Below are 19,472 nucleotides of genomic sequence, written 5' to 3'. Positions count from 1 at the left end.
GTAAACACGCACGCGTATTTATCGCGTTTTTGTGGTCAAAACCAACTTTGGAAAAATTTCTGCCAGAGGATGCATTTAGAACTGCAACTACCTCGATGCAAAGTGCGCACATAGCCTAAGGCCCTTTGCACAATTTGAGTATTTGGTGAGGTTTTTTAAATCAGTATTTGTAAGATAAAACCAGGAGTGTAAAAATCAGAGGAAAAGTATAATATTTTTGATTATTTTTTACTCACTTCCGATTTTGGCTACAAATATTGAGGTAAAAAAACCTCACCAAATACTCAACATTTGCATGTGGCTTTAGTCTAAGTTTCCACGATGATTGTTTTGGTGAGTTTTTGATGCTGCAGGTTTTTTGCAGCATTTCTGCACCTATTATGTAAATTAGGTTGCATGTGTTTTTTAACTTTGCGTTTTATGCATATTGGTAGTATGTCATGTTTTAAACAAAGCTGCTTTATTTTTGATATTTGGCTGTAACAAAACTTTTTTGTTATACTTATATGCAGGTTACATGCATTTTTTATGTGTTTCTGTAGCAGAAATTAAATAAAAATCCATGTGCATTTCTTACCTGCGGATTTTCCGCATCTAAGGTATAGAAAAATCTGCACAAAGCCGCAGCATGGGCACAGGACTCCCCAAATGCCATAGAAATGGCTGTGGACTCGCTGTACTGCAGATTTTTGAAAAATCCGCGGATTTTCCGCGAAAAAATCGCGGCTAATTCTGCGAATTTTCCGCAGCGTGGGCACATAGCCTAAGGGTCCGTGAAAAAAAAACAAAGCCATTCATTTGCTGTTACTTTTTTGTGAACCTTTTGATATGAGAAACATAGGGCCACGTGCACACAATGAGTATTTGGTGAGTCTTTTTACCTCAGTATTTGTAGCCGAAACTAGGAGGGAACAATCAGAGGAAGAGTATAATAGAAACACGTCATCACTTCTGTATTTATTACCCACTCCTGGCTTTGGCTACAAATACTGAGGTAAAAAAAACTCATCAAATATTCAACGTGTGCACGTGGCCTAGGGTGCTGCATTTTTGATGATGCCAAAATAAGCAGTGCCAAACACTCACCAAAAACTCATCGTAAGCACACAGCCTTAGGTTATGTTCCCATGATGAGCTTTTGGTAGGTTTTTGATGTTACAGCATTTCTGCACCTGTTATGTTACTTGCATTTTTTCATTGTGGGTTGTTTTAGTGCTTTTTCATTAAGCTGCTTTGTTTTTGATACTTACTGCTATTTGGATTTCATAAAACTTCATTGATACACACAGGTGCGTATTACCGCCGTAGAGATACTCTAAAGGCTACTTTACACACTGCGATATCGGTCCCGATATCGCTAGTGTGGGTACCCGCCCCCATCTGTTGCGCGACACGGGCAAATCGCTGCCTGTGTCTCACAACAGCTGTCACACATACATACCTGTCCAGCGACGTCACTGTGACGGGTGAACCGCCTCCTTTCTAAGGGGGCGGTCCGTGCGGCGTCACAGCGACGTCACTGAACCGCCGCCCAATAGCAGCGGAGGGGCGGAGCTGAGCAGGACGTAACATCCCGCCCACCTCCTTCCTTCCTCATAGCGGCCGGGAGGCAGGTAAGGGGAGCTTCCTTGTTCCTGCGGTGTCACACGCAGCGATGTGTGCTGCCGCAGGAACGAGGAACAACCTCGTTAATGCTGCAGTAACGAGATTTGAGAATGGACCCCCATGTCGCCGATTAGCGATTTTGCACGTTTTTGCAACGATGCAAAATCGCTTATCGGTGTCACACGCAACGGCATCGCTAAAGCGATCGGATGTGCGTCACCAATTCCGTGACCCCAACGACTCCGCATTAGCGATGTCGCAGCGTGTAAAGCCCGCTTTAGGCTATGTGCACACTTTGCGTTGAGGTTGTTGCAGTTCTAAACGCATCCTCTGGCAGAAATGTTTTTTGTCAAATTTGGTTTTGACCACAAAAACGCTATAAATACGCTTGCGTTTTTACCGCGTTTTGGCCGCGTTTTTAGCACGATTTACATGCTTTTTCATTGCTTAAAGTCAGATGCGTTTTGAAGACAAATACACTGCTAAATAAAGTTTAAACATTTAAACACTATGAAATAAAGAGAAAAAAATTATAACAAATATCATGATTAAAATCATACACAAAATAGCTGATTTTATTAAAATTATAACTGTGTGCTAATATTTATTTATAAAATAACGTTACATTATTGATTTTCATAAATTTAATTGTCGGACTATGTGTGTGCGTAAAGGGTCATATCATGCCCTTAATATAATGTCAAAAACGCATTCATTTAATTTGTCAAAAAAGCATGTTAAACGCTAGGATTTTGATTTAGGATGCGTTTTGAAACTTCTCATTGACTTCAATGTTAGCAAAACGCTGCCAAAATGGCAAAAACAATTGACATGCTGCTTCTTTAAACGCAGAGATTTTGACAAATTTTCTGCAACTGAAACTCTGCGTTTTTAACAGCATTGTGCGCACAAGAAAGCCATATATCCCATAGACTTTGCTTGAAAATCAAAACGCATGCCTTTTGGCATTAAAACGCTGCAGTTCAAAACGCTGCGGAAACGCATGAAAAAAAGCAAAGTGCGCACATAGCCTAAAAATGCATGTGTGCTTTTTCCGGTGAAATTTCCACATCTAATGTAATTCTATGTGAGAAATTTCCACATAAAACTCAGCATACCCGTAGGAAAAAGGGGCACCTTTATCACCAGCACGCCACTCCATTTATTTTCTATGGGGAAGCCAGGAAAAGTTGAGCGCAGCTCTAAGCATACAAATAAGGGATGACTAGAGCAGCAGTCGAGCTTGCGCTCTACTGATCCATTCTGTCGGTGATAAGTGTTCCCCATTTGGCCGATCAGTGTGGGTTCCAGAAGTGTGACTCCCAATGATAACTTGTTTTCACCAGACAGCCCCTTTAAATAGGCTGATAATTGAAGAAAAGAATTCATAGAAACCTAAATAAGCAAACACAGGTTTATCAGGAGCAAGGTTAAAAATTACCATTCTCGGCAGGAAAGGTGTAAACAGGAAATGTGTAAACAGGAAATTTGATCTTTAGACTTTCAGGCTCAATAGCTCATTATTCACTACAGCTTTGAAAGTAAAGGGGGCTTTACACGCTACGATATCGTTAATTTTTTATCGCCGGGGTCACGTCGTTAGTGACGCACATCCGGCGCCATTATCGTTATCGCAGCGTGTGACACTTATGTGTGACCTAAAACTATCCCAAAAGTGTCAAAAATCGTTTGCCGTGGAGAGGTCGTTCTAAAATTCTAAAACTAAAAATCGTTCACCTCTAATTAGCAATGTTGTTCCTCGTTCCTGCGGCAGCACACATCACTGTGTGTGACACCGCTGGAGCGAGGAACATCTCCTTACCTGCCTCCACCGGCAATGCGCAAGGAAGGAGGTGGACGGGATGTTTACGTCCCGCTCATCTCCGCCCCCCCCGCTTCTATTGGACGCCTGCCGTGTGACGTCGCTGTGACGCCGCACAACCCGCCCCCTTAGAAAAGAGGAGGATCGCCGGCCATAGCGACATCGCAGGGCAGGTAAGCTGTGTGACGGGGGAGCGCGATTTTGTGCGCGATGGGCAGCGATATGCCCGTGTCGCACAAACGATGGGGGCGGTTACGCACGATAGCGATATCGGTACCAATATCGCTACCGTGTAAAGCCCCTTTAAGTCTACCTTCATTTTATAGACAATCATCTTGGTTAGCTCATATATAAATTTGACTTGCAACTATTTAGCATATGATTAGTTATGCAGATTCTTGTTATGTTACTGCATTATTATTGGTTTTCTCCTTCAAATGTTAAGTTAAATTTTTATTATTTTAAAAGCCCACCTTTGGCTTTCAACACTGCTTACATATTTCTGGGAATGCTCTCTATCAGATTCAAGCATGTCTCTTCCGAAATCTAATCCCACCTCTCTTCTACACATTACCAAAGTTGTTCCATACTGGTCGACTTACTTGAGTACGAAGTAACTCATATTGTAGTATACTCACATATAGCTTAGCATTGAGACCACAATCCATTACCCAACGCCTTTGGCTGTGAAACAACTCATATCATCAGGCTTCCTCCCCCAAACTTGACAGTTCCTTCAATTTCTTGATCCGTTAGCCCCTTTTTCCTTTGTTTCTTCCAGACCCCTTTACACCTATCAGAGCCTAGTCTATTGACTGTTGCCTCATTGCTCCAAATCACCCATTTCTGATCTTCTACTGTCCACTTACCATACTTTTTTGCAAACTTGAGCCGATGCTTCTTATAATATTAAAGACAAGGCCTCTTCACCCTTTTTCAGGCCACCATTCCAGACTTGTGTAATGCATGTTGCATAGTGATTGCATGGACATCTGTGATCTCACTATTATGAAGCATATGAGCCACCTCCACTGCCGTGTTTGTCGCACCAGAACTGATAGACCTCGTGATAAACTGACTTGTTGACTCCAATATTTTTCCTGGACGTCCAGAAAAAAGCATCACCAAATTATACCTGGATAATGGGGAACAGTTATTCCTGAAGGATTCTTAAGGGCACAATCACACGAGCGTGAAAAGCGGACGAGTGCAATGCGAGAAATTCTCGCATTGCACTCTCACCAATGTTAATCAATGAGGGAGAGCAGTTGTTCAGCTTTTCTGGCATCCAGATTCTGGATGCGAGAAAAGTAGCAGCATGCTGCGATTTTCTGCGAGAGCCGTATCACTCGCACCCATTCAAGTGAATGGGTGCGTGAGAAACATTGGATTGCACTCGGATGTTATCCCAGTGCAGTGCGATATATGCACAGGCTGACAATGGAGGAGATGGGAGCATTTATCCCTCCCTCTCCTACGCAGCGCCTGCCCTCAGCTTCACAGCTTTGACCCGATTGAAAGATCGGGTCACAGTCACATGACACTCGGCTCATGCTCGCAGCAGAGCCCGAGCCAGGGGTCATTGGCATATCGCATTGGATGCCATACGCTAGTCTGAGTCCAGCCTAAATACCGATTCTTTATTCAAGGCAGTATTTCAGGCAAAATTGTGAGTGAGCCTACACCATTGGATGAAAAGCAACCTGACACATGAATGGTCTCAGGATGCTTTATTGTTGGCATGAGACAGGACTCATGGTAGCGCTCACCTTTTCTTGTCCAGCCAATTATTATTCCAGATGTCCCAAACAGTCTAAAGGAGGGTTCATCATAAAATATCTCCAGACCTCTGCAGTCTAATCTCTGTAGTTCTAATTTATGCAGAATGTCACTTTTTGCTTCATGTTTTTCTTGGAGAGAATTGGCTTCTTTGCTGCCCTTCTTGACACCTGCCTGCTGAAATTCCTGAGCAAGTTCTGTACTAAGTGATCACTTAGCTGAATTCTCATTAGAAGGTTTTCCTTTCACTTGCTGGACTTTCCTAGATGCCCTGAATCTTTCTTCACTGCAATTGAACCTGACTTTTTGAAGTTCTTTATGATCCGATAAATGGTTGATTTTTAGTCACTTTGAGGGTATGTGCGCACGTTGCTTTTTACCTGCTTTTTCTTCTGCGCTGTTTAATGCCAAAATGGATGTGTTCTTCTATTCAAGCAAAGTCTATGGGAATTTGGGTTTCTTGTTCACACTATGTTGTTCAAAATGCTGCCTTTTTGTGGCAGAACTTTGGTCAAAAACTCAGCTTTGCAGTGCAAAACCCAAATGGCAAAAACAATTGACATGTTGCTTCTTTGAAAAGCTGAGTTTTTGACCAAAGTTCTGCCTCAAAAAGGCAGCATTTTGAACAACATAGTGTGAACAAGAAACCCAAATTCCCATAGACTTTGCTTGAATAGAAGAACACATCCATTTTGGCATTAAACAGCGCAGAAGAAAAAGCAGCAAAAAAGCAGGTAAAAAGCAGGTAAAGAGCAACGTGCGCACATACCCTTATACTCAGCAATGTCCTTGCCTGTAAAGTCCTTTTGATGCAAGGCCAAGGGCTGCTTGGTTCCTTGGAGGTAACCATGGTTAACAGTAATGAACAATGATTTCAAGCACAAGCCCCCTTTTTAAAGCGTCCAGTCTGCTCGTATAATTCAGTCAGCTTGACAGATTGATTTAATCTGCCTTGCCCTCATTAACACTCTCCTGAGCTAGCAAGATTACTGAAATGAAGTAAGCAGATCATTTTGTGGCAGGACTGAAATTAAGTGGAAATGGTTTTATTTCCGTTTTTTTTTTCCTTTTGTGATTAGGTTAATTTCATGGCAAGAAATGTCCTTGCAATTTGTGGAAATTCATCGGATCATTCGTTATAAAAATCGAGAGTTAATGTAAATATCAAATATAAAAAGTGAAGCAGTAAACTTTGTAAAAGAAAAAAAAATCACATCTAAAATCTTTTGGTACTGGTCTAGAAAGATTTGCTGTTCAAGACTTTTTTTGATTGCTGGGTGACAACTCGTGTAGGGTTTATATTTTTGGCCATACTTATTTTTACCCTTTAAGCAAATTTCTCTCATGAACAATTTTTTTGGAATTGTTAACACCTTGAAAACAGAGGAACACTCAGCTTCTGCACTGTTATAATTAGTCACTAATTTTATTTCCATTTTAGTTTATTTGTATGAAAAGATAAAGGTAATCTGATCTGCTCTTAGGGTCGCCAACTGTCCAGAAATTCCTGGACAGTCCATAAAAATCGGGCGGTTTTTTCCAGTCTGTAAAAAAAAAATAATTGATGTCTGTGACTTTTGGAAACCTTGTAATTACAAATATCATTAATGTCTTCATGTCAGTATTGTGGTTGATGGCCATACTCAGAGGCGTAACAATCGCGGTCGCAGAGATCGCAACCACGACCAGGCCTGGCACCTGCCCTGTAGAAAAGTAGCCGGCTCCTCTTAGTGAGAGAGGAGCTGAGATGTTCAGTGGCGTAACGCCAATGGCGGCAAGCCACACGGCCTCTATGGGGCCCGTGAGTCAGAGGGGCCCGGTGTCAGCTGCGGCACCAGGCCCCCCCCTCGCCCGTCATTGCACAAAGCAATGATGAAAGAGGGAGAGGAACGCTTCGCTCCATTCCTCATCATTCTCCCCCTGTGCCTGCACTCGATATCTCAGCGGAGCTTGGTGACGTCACTACTGTGTGCCACTGTGATGAGACATGCAGGACGCTCTAACCGGAATAGCAGGGGAATGACGAAAGGTGAGTACTTGTTTGTTTATTTATTTATTTAAATCAGTGAGTATATGGTGCCATGGGGGTATATGGGGGTGCATTAAATGGTATGTGGGCTGCATAATACAATATGAAGGACTATAAGGGATACCTTATACATGGACTATGGGGGTGCATTATAATACATGGCGGACTATGGGGTGTATTAAATGGTATGGGGGCTGCATAATAGTCCTTCATTATAATACATATAGGACTATGGAGGCTGCATTATAATACATGTAGGACTATGGGGGCTGCATTGTAATACATGCAGGACTATGGGGGCTGCATTATAATACATGCAGGACTATGGTGGCTGCGTTGTTATATGGAGGACTAATGGGGTTACCTTATACATAGACTATGGGGGTGCATTATAATATATAGAGGACTATGGGGGTGCATTAAAATATATGGAAGACTATGGGGGTGCATTATACTACATGGTGGACTATGGGGGTGCATTATAATACATGGAGGACTATAGGGTGCAGTATAATATATGGAGGACTATGGAGTGCATTATAATATATGGAAGACTATGGGGTGCAGTATAATATATGGAGGACTATGGGGTGCAGTATAATATATGGAGGAGAATGGAATGCAGTATAATACGTGGAGGACTATAAGATGCGTTATAATACATGGAGGACTATGGGGTGCAGTATAATATATGGAGGATTATGGAGTGAATTATATTACATGGAAAACTATGGGAGGTGCAGTATAATAATTGGAGGACTATGAGTGCTACCATATACATGGAGGACTATGGGAAGTGCATTATAATGGGGGTGCATTCTAAAATATAAAGGGTTATGTGGGACCCATTATACTATATGGAAGGCTATTTTGGGGCCAATATAGTATTTGGAGAGCTACGAGGGAGCCTTTATACTTTATGGAGGGCCATTATACTGTTCGCAAGCAATTATGCAGTGTGAAGGTTTGTGTGCTGAGGGAAAGATGTATAGCAGAGCATGGGAAAGCTGGGTGCTGAGGGAAAGATGTATAGCAGAGCATGGGAAAGCTGGGTACTGAGGGAAAGATGTATATCAGAGCATGGCAAAGCTGTGTGCTGAGGGAAAGATGTATAGCAGAGCATTGGAAAGCTGTGTGCTGAGGGAAAGATGTATAACAGAGCATGGGAAAGCTGTGTGCTGAGGGAAAGATGTATAGCAGAGCATGGGAAAGCTGGGTGCTGAGGGAAAGATGTATAGCAGAGCATGGGAAAGCTGTGTGCTGAGAGAAAGATGTATATCAGAGCATGGCAAAGCTGTGTGCTGAGGGAAAGATGTATAGCAGAGCATGGCAAAGCTGTGTGCTGATAGAAAGAGGGATTTCAGATCATAGGAAAACTTGGTGCTGAGGGAAAGTGTCATTATCCCATATCCCAAGTGTTGGCGTCATTATACTGTACCCCAAGTGTCTGTTTGTGATTTTTGGAAGATGTCCAGAAACAAAATAAAAAATCAAGTTGAAGACCCTGGCTGGTCTGCTGTTTAGCTGAAATGAAGCTCTTGCATACAACAACTAAAATAATAAAAATATGTATTTCTATAACACCAATGCATGTCCAAAAGGATGGTCTATGTGTTCTTACTTTGGATTAAGCAGTAATATTGTTAATGTGATCTGAGGTCTAGTGTGATATTAGTCTGAACCATTGGTTAATAGAGATGAGGTCGCCCCCTGTCTGCTGCTAGGTGTTTGTGATGCTATTCTGATTCTGCAGGGTGCCCATCAGCATTTTATGGAAAGGACTGTGCCAATGTCTGTCAGTGCCATAATGGAGCCGACTGTGACCACATCACTGGGCAGTGCACATGTAGAACAGGATTCACAGGCAAACACTGCGAGCAGAGTAAGTGTCCTGTCACCCAGTGTCTTGCTCTCCAGGAACTTTTTTCCCCGTTGCATTGAACAGTGTCCTGTTCTGTGTCTGTCTGCCCCTCCCCGCTCCCATTACAAAAACGGTATGACCCTCCTAACTATTCCTCTACAAATTAAACTATGTAGTGAAATACAGTATTGTTTATTTATATATATACACATTGAGGCAAATCACATCCAGAATCTGCTTACGCAGTATATGTTAAAAAAAGGCATGTACCCCTAAAATAAAAAAGGGAAATGTAAGCCCTTGAATTGTCAATGTTGTAGACATAACATTTTCTAATATACAAGCATTATGGCCACCAGATGTGGTCACACAACTTTCCTAGACTCCTGAATGGAATCTCTGTTTAGTTGGAAAGTCATACACGGCACTCCAGTGTGTGAGCTGTGGTGCCCAAGTAGGGCTCCAATCCATATCCAATAATAAACCCAGCAATTGACAAGAGAAATTTGCAAGTGATGTAGACTTTAATCAACGTGACAATCCAATTCGACAATATACATGGTATGACATTTTGGTCATGTGGACCTTCATCAAATAAATGTCTGAGGACTGGGGTCAGTGTATAAGCCATCTTACAGTGACATAGTCACACTTCCTGCAGCGCGAGTCTCCACAGATCATTACTATCCGTGACATCCTCATTATATCTCCATAAGCGTATATGCTCATACATTGACCCCAGTCCTCAGACATTTATCTGATGAAGGTACACATAACCGAAATGTCATAAATAATTTGTATATTGTCGAATTGGATTGTCACGTTGATCAAATTCTACATCACCTGCAAATTTATCTTGTCGAGTGCGGGGTTTATTACTATTATTGGAATTTCTGTTTAGTTATGCTGTAATTCACAAAAGGGAAATGTGTTAAATGTACAAAAATATAAAATCATAAACATTATAATTTACAGGGGTTTTCCACTACTAATGTGACAACCCTTTCATCTGTCCTAACTATTCCTAACTAACACTTTCCTAATATACTTCTGCTATCTACCCTGCTCCTGGAAGCTGATCTCTGCGGCGTGTATATTCCTAGGTTGATGTTTTAGCTTTGATGCTTCCGGTCTGGACACCAGAATCGGACCAACTTAGCATGGTACATTACTGGTGGGGGTTGGACTGCATCTCTGTGAGTGACAGCAGTCTGGGTACGTATGCTCAGCTCACACTTCACTCTCCTCTCAGCCTGCTTTACAGTGCAGTGCTTTGATATGACAAGCGCTGCGACATGCAGATCACAGGGTGATACACTATCTAATGATTGGCAGATCTCAGTGCTTGTCACATTAAAGCACCGCACTATAATGCAGGCTGAGACCAGAGTGAAGTGTGATCTGAGAATGCACGCCCAGACTGCTGTCATTCACAGACAGGCAGCCCCACCCACACCAGTGACGTGCCCTGCTCAGTTGGTCCGATTACGGTCTCCCGACCAGAAGGATCAAGGCTAAAACATCAATATAGGAATACATTTGCCCCGGAGGGATCAGCTTACAGGAGCAGGGTAGGTAGCAGAAGTATATTAGGAAAGTGTTAGTTAGGAAGAGTTAGGACAAATGAAAGCGGATCAAATTAGTACTGGAAAACCCTCTTAAAGGGGAAATTCCCTTTACATAAAACGATTTCCAGCATTATTTTGTTCATAAATTTGCATCTCTCTTTATTTTCAGAATGTCCACCAGGGACTTTTGGATATGGCTGCCGCCAGATGTGCGAGTGTCTAAACAATGCAACCTGTGATCATGTCACTGGCACCTGCTACTGCAACCCTGGTTTTAAGGGCATCCGCTGTGACCAAGGTTAGTGAGTGCTCTCTGCGTGTTCAGATTTCTAGATTGTGGCACAAGCACTTGTATAATCCTAGAATGTATTGTCTTTGTCTCCATTACTACAGCTGCGTTAATGATGGAGGAACTAAACCCATACACTAAAATCAGCCCGGCACACGGATCGGAAAGGCACTCTGCAGGTGCCATTATTGGGGTCATAGTTCTCCTGCTGATCATCATGACCTTACTGGGGCTCTTTTTATGGTACCGACAGAGGCAAAAGGACAAAGATCACGACATGCCGAATGTGTCTTACACTCCAGCAATGCGTATGACAAGTACGGATTACTCTCTCTCAGGTGCGTTTTGCAGGCTCAGATCTCTGAATGCCTTGTCTTAAGCGGGCTTTACACACTGCGATATCGGTCCCGATATCGCTAGTGTGGGTACCCACCCCCATCTGTTGCGCGACACGGGCAAATCGCTGCCCGTGCCACACAACATCGCCCAGACCCGTCACACATACTTACCTGCCCGGCGACGTCGCTGTGACCGGCGAACCGCCTCCTTTCTAAGGGGCGGTCCGTGTGGCGTCACAGCGACGTCACTGAGCGGCCGCCCAATAGAAGCGGAGGGGCGGAGATGAGCGGGACATAACATCCCGCCCACCTCCTTCCTTCCGCATAGCGGCCGGGAGGCAGGTAAGGAGAGCTTCCTCGTTCCTGCGGCGTCACACGGAGCGATGTGTGCTGCCGCAGGAACGAGGAACAACCTCGTTACTGCTGCAGTAACGATTTTTGAGAATGGACCCCCATGTCACCGATGAGCGATTTTGCACGTTTTTGCAATGATGCAAAATCACTCATCGGTGTCACACGCAACGGCATCGCTAATGCGGCCGGATGTGCGTCACCAAATCCGTGACCCCAACGAGTTCGCATTAGCGATGTCGTAGCGTGTAAAGCCCCCTTTATTCTACAATTGACTTATTTGTCATTTACCTTTTTTCTACTAATATGTAACAAACTCAAGAACGTGATGCAATTCCTACAACTCAATATGGAAGGGAGATCAAGATGTCTTGCCGTAAATATCTTATGGACCTGATAACACGATGTTTAAATTCCTTTTCCTTTTATTTATTTGACTTGTTTATATAGCACCATTACTTTCTATAGCACTTTACAGACATCACCATCTCCCCTTTACCTTATTGTTTAGTTTGTAAGACATCACAATTGTTGGATCACGCCATTTATTAGACAATGTAACCCCTAGTACATAACCTCAACACCACTATTTTTATCGTTCATTGCCTTATACAGTGCCTTGAACAAGTATTCATACCCTGGGAAATTGTGTACGTTTTTAAATGTTACACCCACAAACTTAAATGTATTTTATTGGGATTTTATGTAATATACAAACACAAAATTCCACATATTTATAAAGGAAATCATACATGGTTTTCTAAATTTTTTTAAAATATAAATCTAATAATTGTGACAAGCATTTGTATTCAGCCCCCTGTAGTCTAATACCCCTAAATAAATATTGAGTGACCAGTTGCCTCCAGAAATCAAACTGTTAGTAAAATGAGCCCATCTGTGAGTAATTTGGTTTTTGAGTTTGGTCAGTGTCTCATAAGTGTTTTTACATGAAAAAAAAAAAACTGTTGGATGTTCCTTAGACAATGTGCACACACTGAGTATTTGTTGAGCTTTTTACTTCAGTATTTGTAAGCCAAAATCAGAAGTGGGTAAATAATTTAGAAATGGTGACGTGTTTCTATTATACTTTTCCTCTAATTGTTCCCTCCTGGTTAAAAACTCATCAAATACTCAACGTGTGGAGGCAGCCTTGTAAGGAATCTGTCAGCAAGTTTTTGCTACCTCATATGAGAGCAGCATACTGTAGGAAAAGTCTCTGAATCCAATGATGTATCATTTAGATTACTGGCTGCAGCCGTTCTGACACTATCATAGCTTTAGATTTAGCCATGTAGCAGAGCTGAGAGAGCTGGCCCCACCCACACCAGGCTTGCTATACAGAGTGTGCATAGACAGTGAGGTGTCAATCAGAGGAGGGGGCGTGCCAGACTGCCATGCACGTGAGATTGTAGTCCAGCAGTGATAATCACTAAGTGATAAAGCCTTTCGTTTAAGGAAACAATAGCACAAAGCTTGATAAAAGAGGCACAGTTGATTTTTGTTTTTTAACCCTAGAATATGATGTGCTCAGATTACATAGCAAAAACCTGCATTAAGCTTCTCATATCACACAGTTTTATAAAACAAAAGTAACAGCAAACTAATGTCATCAAATATTTTTTTTTTTTTCATGGTTCGCTTGCATTGGCGAGTTTGATCTGTGACTCGGGTCAATATGGGACATGTCTCCATAATTTTATCCCATTAATTTTAAACTGACCACTCAGACTGCGAAAATACCCATTAATCTAGACAAAAAGCCTGATGGCATTCCCAAAACTGCAATGTGAACAAGTGCATAACTGAAAATGACATAAAATTACAACAAAAGAGCAGTTTGCACTTTGAAATGCTAAAGCATGAAAACTATGAATGTAAGAATATAGACATGCATCACTGCTAAAGGAAATCTAGGAAAAAATTAGATATTTAGCATACAAAAATGGCCATTTCTATATCTGCCCAGTAGCCACGTTATGGAAATGGAATCTTGTAACTGTGTACCTACTCTGAACTGAAGTCTCTCTTCAGTAATGCATATCTATATTCTTACATTCATGGTTTTCATGCTTTATCATTTCAGAGTGCGAACTGTCTCTTTTTTTGTCATTTTATGTCATGTTCAGTTATGCACCTGATCACATTGCAGTTTTGGGAGTGCCGTCAGTCTTTTTGTCTAGATTAATTGGGATGATGCCTTCTGACCGTGTGCCCCTCCTCCAATAGCACCTGGTGATTTTATTCAGTATAGCAGGTTCCTATTTGACCATACACAGGAGGTTTTTAAACCCAGAGAGAGGCTTCAGTTCAGAGTAGGTAACAAGTATAAGAAGTATGCCTTGACGTGGCGACTGGGCAGATATAAAAAAGCCATTTTTGTATGCTAAATATCTATTTTTTCTTAGATTTCCTGTAGCAGTAATGCATGTCTATATTCTTACATTCATGGTTTGCATGCCTTAGCATTTCAGAGGGCAACTGTCTCTTTTCTTTGCAAAAATACCCAAACATGTGATCAGCCCCTCAGGTTACAAGTTATGAGATATAAGTTGTACGAGGAAAACTGACGTCTGAATGAGCACTCACTTGAGATTCCTTTTGGAGGAGATTTTTTTCAGCTTTTTTCTTTTTTAAGGACTTTTGATGTTGACCCATAGGGCTCATGCACACTGCTGTATAACTGTTCAATGTTGTCCCACGCTAAAAAGACTTCCATAGCGGTGCATGAATCCTCTATTGTACCTTTGTATGTTTCCGATTTGATATACGGGTTTTCAGAGGTTTTCTTTTTTATTTGATGCTGTACAGATCCAGCAAAAATAAAATTGTAGCATGTCTCATTAGACTTACATTTGCACAGATATTCTTCTCTAAAAGCTTTTTCTCCGGGGAAAATATCCAAGTACACATGAAATCTGACATCAATATACGCGCCATGTACCGGCACATCTTTACTTACACCTGAACTGGAAACCTTCGGCTGAACGTGTTATTTACACAATTCTGAATGATACATGCTTATAATTTCAGTTGACAGTAGGGGGAGCCAGAGCTCTCATCAGTATTTACCGTCACTTTTATCATACACATTATTTTGTCATATAACTATATATTAGGCTATGTGCGCACGTTGCATACTAGCCCTGCAGATATTTCTGCAGCGATCTGAAGAGCACATGTGCGCTTTAGATCGCTGCAGAAATGTCCGTAGTGAGCGCCGATTCCATGCGCTCTGCATGCAGCTCCTGCCATAGACAGAGCAGGAGCTGCCGGCAAAGCGCAGGAAAGAAGTGACATGTCACTTCTTTTTGCGCAGCGCTTCGGCAGTAGCCGAAGCGCTGCGCTCTGAGACGCCACGTGCGCACGGCCCCTGCACAATCTCCATAGACTGTGCAGGGGACGCAGGACGCATGCAGTTACGCTGCGCTGCAAAGCGCAGCGTAACTGCATGAATTTACGCAACGTGCGCACATAGCCTTACCTAGCAGTGGTCCTTACATCCCTTTTATATCACACACAGCTCGACCTCTATTAACACTCCCGAGACACAAAACACAGGGGGATAACAAGGTGTAGTAGATAACTTTCACAGTCATTTTCCTCACTATTGATCAGCACAAGACGGATGCAGCATCTGCAGCACCTGATACTAATAAAATTATATACAGGAGAGATTTATCACAGTATCACTAGGTTGATTTTGAGTTTGGAACAAAAAAGGGTTGACAATCACTGTGGTGTTTACCATGATAGCCAAAATACAACGGCATGCAAAAGTTTGGGCACCCCCTGGTCAAAATTACTGTTATTGTGAACAGTTAAGCAAGATGAAATGATCTCTAAAAGGCATAAAGTTAAAAATGACAATTTGTGTTTTAGGAAAAAAACGTTTTTTCTAATTTTCATCTATTAAATTAACAAAAAAGGAAAATGGGCTGATGCAAACGTTTGGGTACCCTGCATGGTTAGTACATAGTAGCACTTCCTTTGGCAAGTATCACCGCTTGTAAACAGTTTTTGTATCAACCACAAGTCTGTCACTTCATGTTTCAGGGATTTTCATCCATTCTTCCTTGGAAAAGTCTTCCAGTTCTGTGAGATTCCTGGCTCGTCTTGCATGCACTGCTCTTTTGAGGTCTAGCCACAGATTTTCAATAATGTTCAGATCAGGTGACTGTGGGGGCCATTGAAAAATCTTTAGTGCCTTTTGAGGTAGTCAATTGTGGATTTTGACGTGTGTGTAGGATCATTATCCATTTGTGGAAGCCATCCTCTTTTCTCATCTTGTAAACTTCAGCTTTTTTACAGATGGTGTTATATTTGCATCAAGAAATTGTTGAAATTTCATTGAATCCAGTCTTCCCTCTACCCGGGTAATGTTCCCCATGCCATTGACTGCAACACAATCGAAAATCATAATTTATGCACCCCCATGCTTAATGGAGACAATATTTCCTTTCCCTGAAATTCTGAGCCCTTTTTTCTCTACACATACCTTTTGATCATTGTGGATGTGGAGTTCTTTTTAAACCTCATCGGTGCACAGGACTTGTCTCCAAAATGCATCAGGCTTGTTTAGATGTTCATTTGCAGACTTCTGATGATTAATTTTATGGTGAGGACACGCAGGAGAGGTTTTCCTCTGATGATGACTCTTCCTTGAAGGCCATATTTGTGCAGGTGTCTCTGAACAGTCGAACAATGCACCACAACTCCGGAGTCTTCCTGAAGGTCTTTTGCTTTCACCCACGGGTTCTGATTTGCCTCTCTAGGAATCCTACAAGCAGCTCTCACAGAAAATTTGCTGTAAAAAAGCTGACGTTGGAAAGAGGATGGCTTCTACAAATGGATAATGATCCTAAACATATGTCAAAATTCACAATAGACTACCTCAAAAGGTACAAGCTGAATGGCTCTCACAGTCCCCTGATGTGAAAATCATTGAAAATGTGTGGCTAGACCTCAAAAGAGCAGTGCATGCAAGACGAGCCAGGGATCTCACAGAAGTGGAAGACTTTTCCAAGGAAGATAGATGAAAATCCCTCATACAATAATATAAAGACTCTTGGCTGGCTACAAAAAGTGTTTACCAGCTGTGATACTTGCCAAACGGGTGCTACTAGGTACTAACCGTGAAGGGTGCCCAAACTTTTTCATCAGCTCATTTTCCATTTTTTGGTAATGTAAAAGATGAAAAAAATATTTTGCCTAAAATATGAAGGAAATGTGTAATCTTTAACTTTTTGTCTTTTAGAGATCAGTTCTTCTTGATCTTGCTTAATTGTTCACAATAACAGTAATTTTGACTAGGGTTGCCCAAACTTTTGCATGCCACTGTAATTAATGCACTTTTAGTGTTTGCATATATTTTTATTAAAATAAGGTTAACAAAATAACATATCAAATCCACACAATCAAGATATTATCATGCGTAGCATACCATTATTTGAATACATGTGGGGATCTATTGTATGAATAAAACTTTTCATCTGGGGGGGAAAGGTATAGGAAAAGAGAGGGGGAGGTAAAACAATTACTTTATTGGGGATAAAAAAGGGGAGGAGGGTGGAGACAAGGAAAAACAAGGTGAAGAGGGGGTGGGTAAAAGGAAGAACAATGAACGTAAACAAATCTCAACTATGTTAACAGGCTTCCATTCCAGGAATATAAGCATATTGTCAAGAAAGCATGACTGAAGGTTTGAATAAAAGGATTCATGTTATAAAAAAGGTTTTTGAATAGTTATAAATATTTATTTATGTAATACCTTGTATAAAACTATTCCAGTGATCCCATCTTCTGTAATAGGAGGCAAAGGCATTGTTAATGGGAGCAAAGTACTTCTCGAAGTTGTTGTGAAGAGAAGTAGTCTCCATGACCTCAGAGATAGTGGGCACCGCAGGTTTCTTCCAATTAGAAGCTATAAGATTTCTAGTAACTAGAAATAAATGAGTTAGGATAGGTTTATATATAGGGTCAAATTTTTCCAAATTAAGTGAAAGCAGGGCCATTTGGGGAGTTACCTGAATTGTGGAGTTAGTAATCTGATTAATTAGATTAGAAATATTTTCCCAGAGACTCTTCAATCTGGGACAACTCCAGAAAATTTGAAGTAGAGTACCTCTCTCGTCACAATCTCTCCAACATAAAGGGGACGTCTCTCTATTAAATTTAGCAAGTCTACATGGAGTGAGATACCAACGCGAGAGAATTTTGAAGTGAGATTGATGGAAAGAGGCACATGCATTTGAAGAATAGGTTAGTGAAATGGCTTTCTGCCATTCCTCATCCGTAAAGCTCTTACCCAAATATTTTTCCCAATCTAGCATATATTTGCTCTTGTGGAATGTTAGATCGTTATTGAAGTAGTTATAGATATTTTTGCAACACCATAGGGACATTTTGGTTGGATTACAGAATAACATGCAGATTATTTCAGAAAGGGGGTTTGTAAATAATAATTTTGTCTTTAAAATTTCCCTAAATTTGATGAGGGCCTTAAAGTCAGAGTCTGGGAGCTTGTGTTTGATCTTTATATCCAGGAAGTTTATAAAGTCTTTTCCGTTAAAGATGTCTCCAACCGTTTTTAGATTTGACTCCTGCCATGTTGAGGGAATTTCTGAGTTATCCAGAATCGCCAAAATTTTTAGGGGAGTATTTCTAAGAAGATGATTTTTATTAAGATTAGACGGAGTTTTGGCCAAAGTTTTCCATGCTCTTATTGTAGCGTATAAAGTAGGGGAGTTTGGAGGTGGGATAGAAGGGTTGATTAGGTGAGTTAAAATTAAATGCACTTTTAGTGAATTAAAGGGCTATTCTCAGTTTTACAACTTATCCTGTATCCGAGATAAAGAGTAACCTCTTGACCACTGGGGGGGTCCACAGCTGGGACCCCCAGAATTGCGAGAAAAAGGGCTCCAGAAAGCCCCATGTGAATGAATCAATCATGTTCACTTCATTCTTCATTAATGGGACCTCTGCAGATAGCTGATCTGATCTTTGGCACTCCCATAAAAATTAAAAAAGCGGAAGTACACAAGATTAACCACCAATCCATTCACACAGGGCTCTCCTGAGCCCTAATCCCTGGGATCACTAGTGGTCCCAGTGTTTGGAGCCCTAGAGACAGGGTCGTTATACCCTAACCCTTGGATAAGGGATAAATGCCATACTTGAAAATACCATTTGTCCAAAACTTATATTTACTTAGTGATTGTTAAACAAAGAAGCAGGGGTGTAAGTAGAATTTAAAGAGCCTTAAGGCCCCTTTACACACTGAGACTTTCTAGCGAGCCCACCAGCGATCCCAACCTGGCCGGGATCGCTACAAAGTCTCTGGTGAGCTGTCAAACAGGCAGACCTGGTCAACGACGCCCCCTGTAGAGGAAGATTAGAATTGCCCTCCTCCCTGCCACATTATTGACAGTAAATTGAACCGTAGTAATGCACACAGCAGCAAAACTACTTTGTCCAGTAAAGAATTTTTCTTTAAAAGAGCTAAGAAATGTATATACAAAACTGAAATATATACATACTTTCCTTTATGATGTTCTGATGCTACTTGATCTGACATCATGACACGGGGACATGTGAACGCTGCTACCAAACACTGATCACAGCGGACCTGCTATATCTAGTAATTGCCTTCAGCATTCCTATATCCGCAGCAGGGAATAAAGACTGGCGTGGGCCTGGCAGCACCAAAACTGGAGTGGTTTAGGATTGATGAGGTGTAATGATGAGCGAGTTTCGAAATACTCGGATTTGCAATACTCGTAACGAGTACTGTCCAATACTCATGTATTCATTCCGAATAGTGTGTGCAATGTA

General features: G+C 41.5%; 1 protein-coding gene across 5 annotated transcripts in view; it reads left to right on the top strand.

The window, feature by feature from the left end:
• The window catches only part of MEGF11 (multiple EGF like domains 11), a 789,316-nt gene that overhangs the window by 721,773 nt on the left and 48,071 nt on the right, over positions 1 to 19,472 (top strand). For 4 of the 5 annotated variants that reach the window (XM_075346052.1, XM_075346050.1, XM_075346054.1 and 1 more), the window contains exons 18-20: positions 8,989 to 9,117; positions 10,834 to 10,962; positions 11,058 to 11,291. In XM_075346052.1, the coding sequence (XP_075202167.1) occupies positions 8,989 to 9,117; positions 10,834 to 10,962; positions 11,058 to 11,291 (492 nt within the window). The remainder of the gene's footprint in view (positions 1 to 8,988; positions 9,118 to 10,833; positions 10,963 to 11,057; positions 11,292 to 19,472) is intronic. The other variant, XM_075346053.1, reaches the window with a different exon arrangement.

The sequence above is a fragment of the Anomaloglossus baeobatrachus genome, chromosome 4 (genome assembly GCF_048569485.1).
Source record: "Anomaloglossus baeobatrachus isolate aAnoBae1 chromosome 4, aAnoBae1.hap1, whole genome shotgun sequence".
Taxonomy (NCBI): Eukaryota; Metazoa; Chordata; class Amphibia; order Anura; family Aromobatidae; genus Anomaloglossus; species Anomaloglossus baeobatrachus.
The sequence above is the reverse complement of the archived record's forward strand: the minus strand, read 5'-3'. Positions and strand labels throughout refer to the sequence as shown.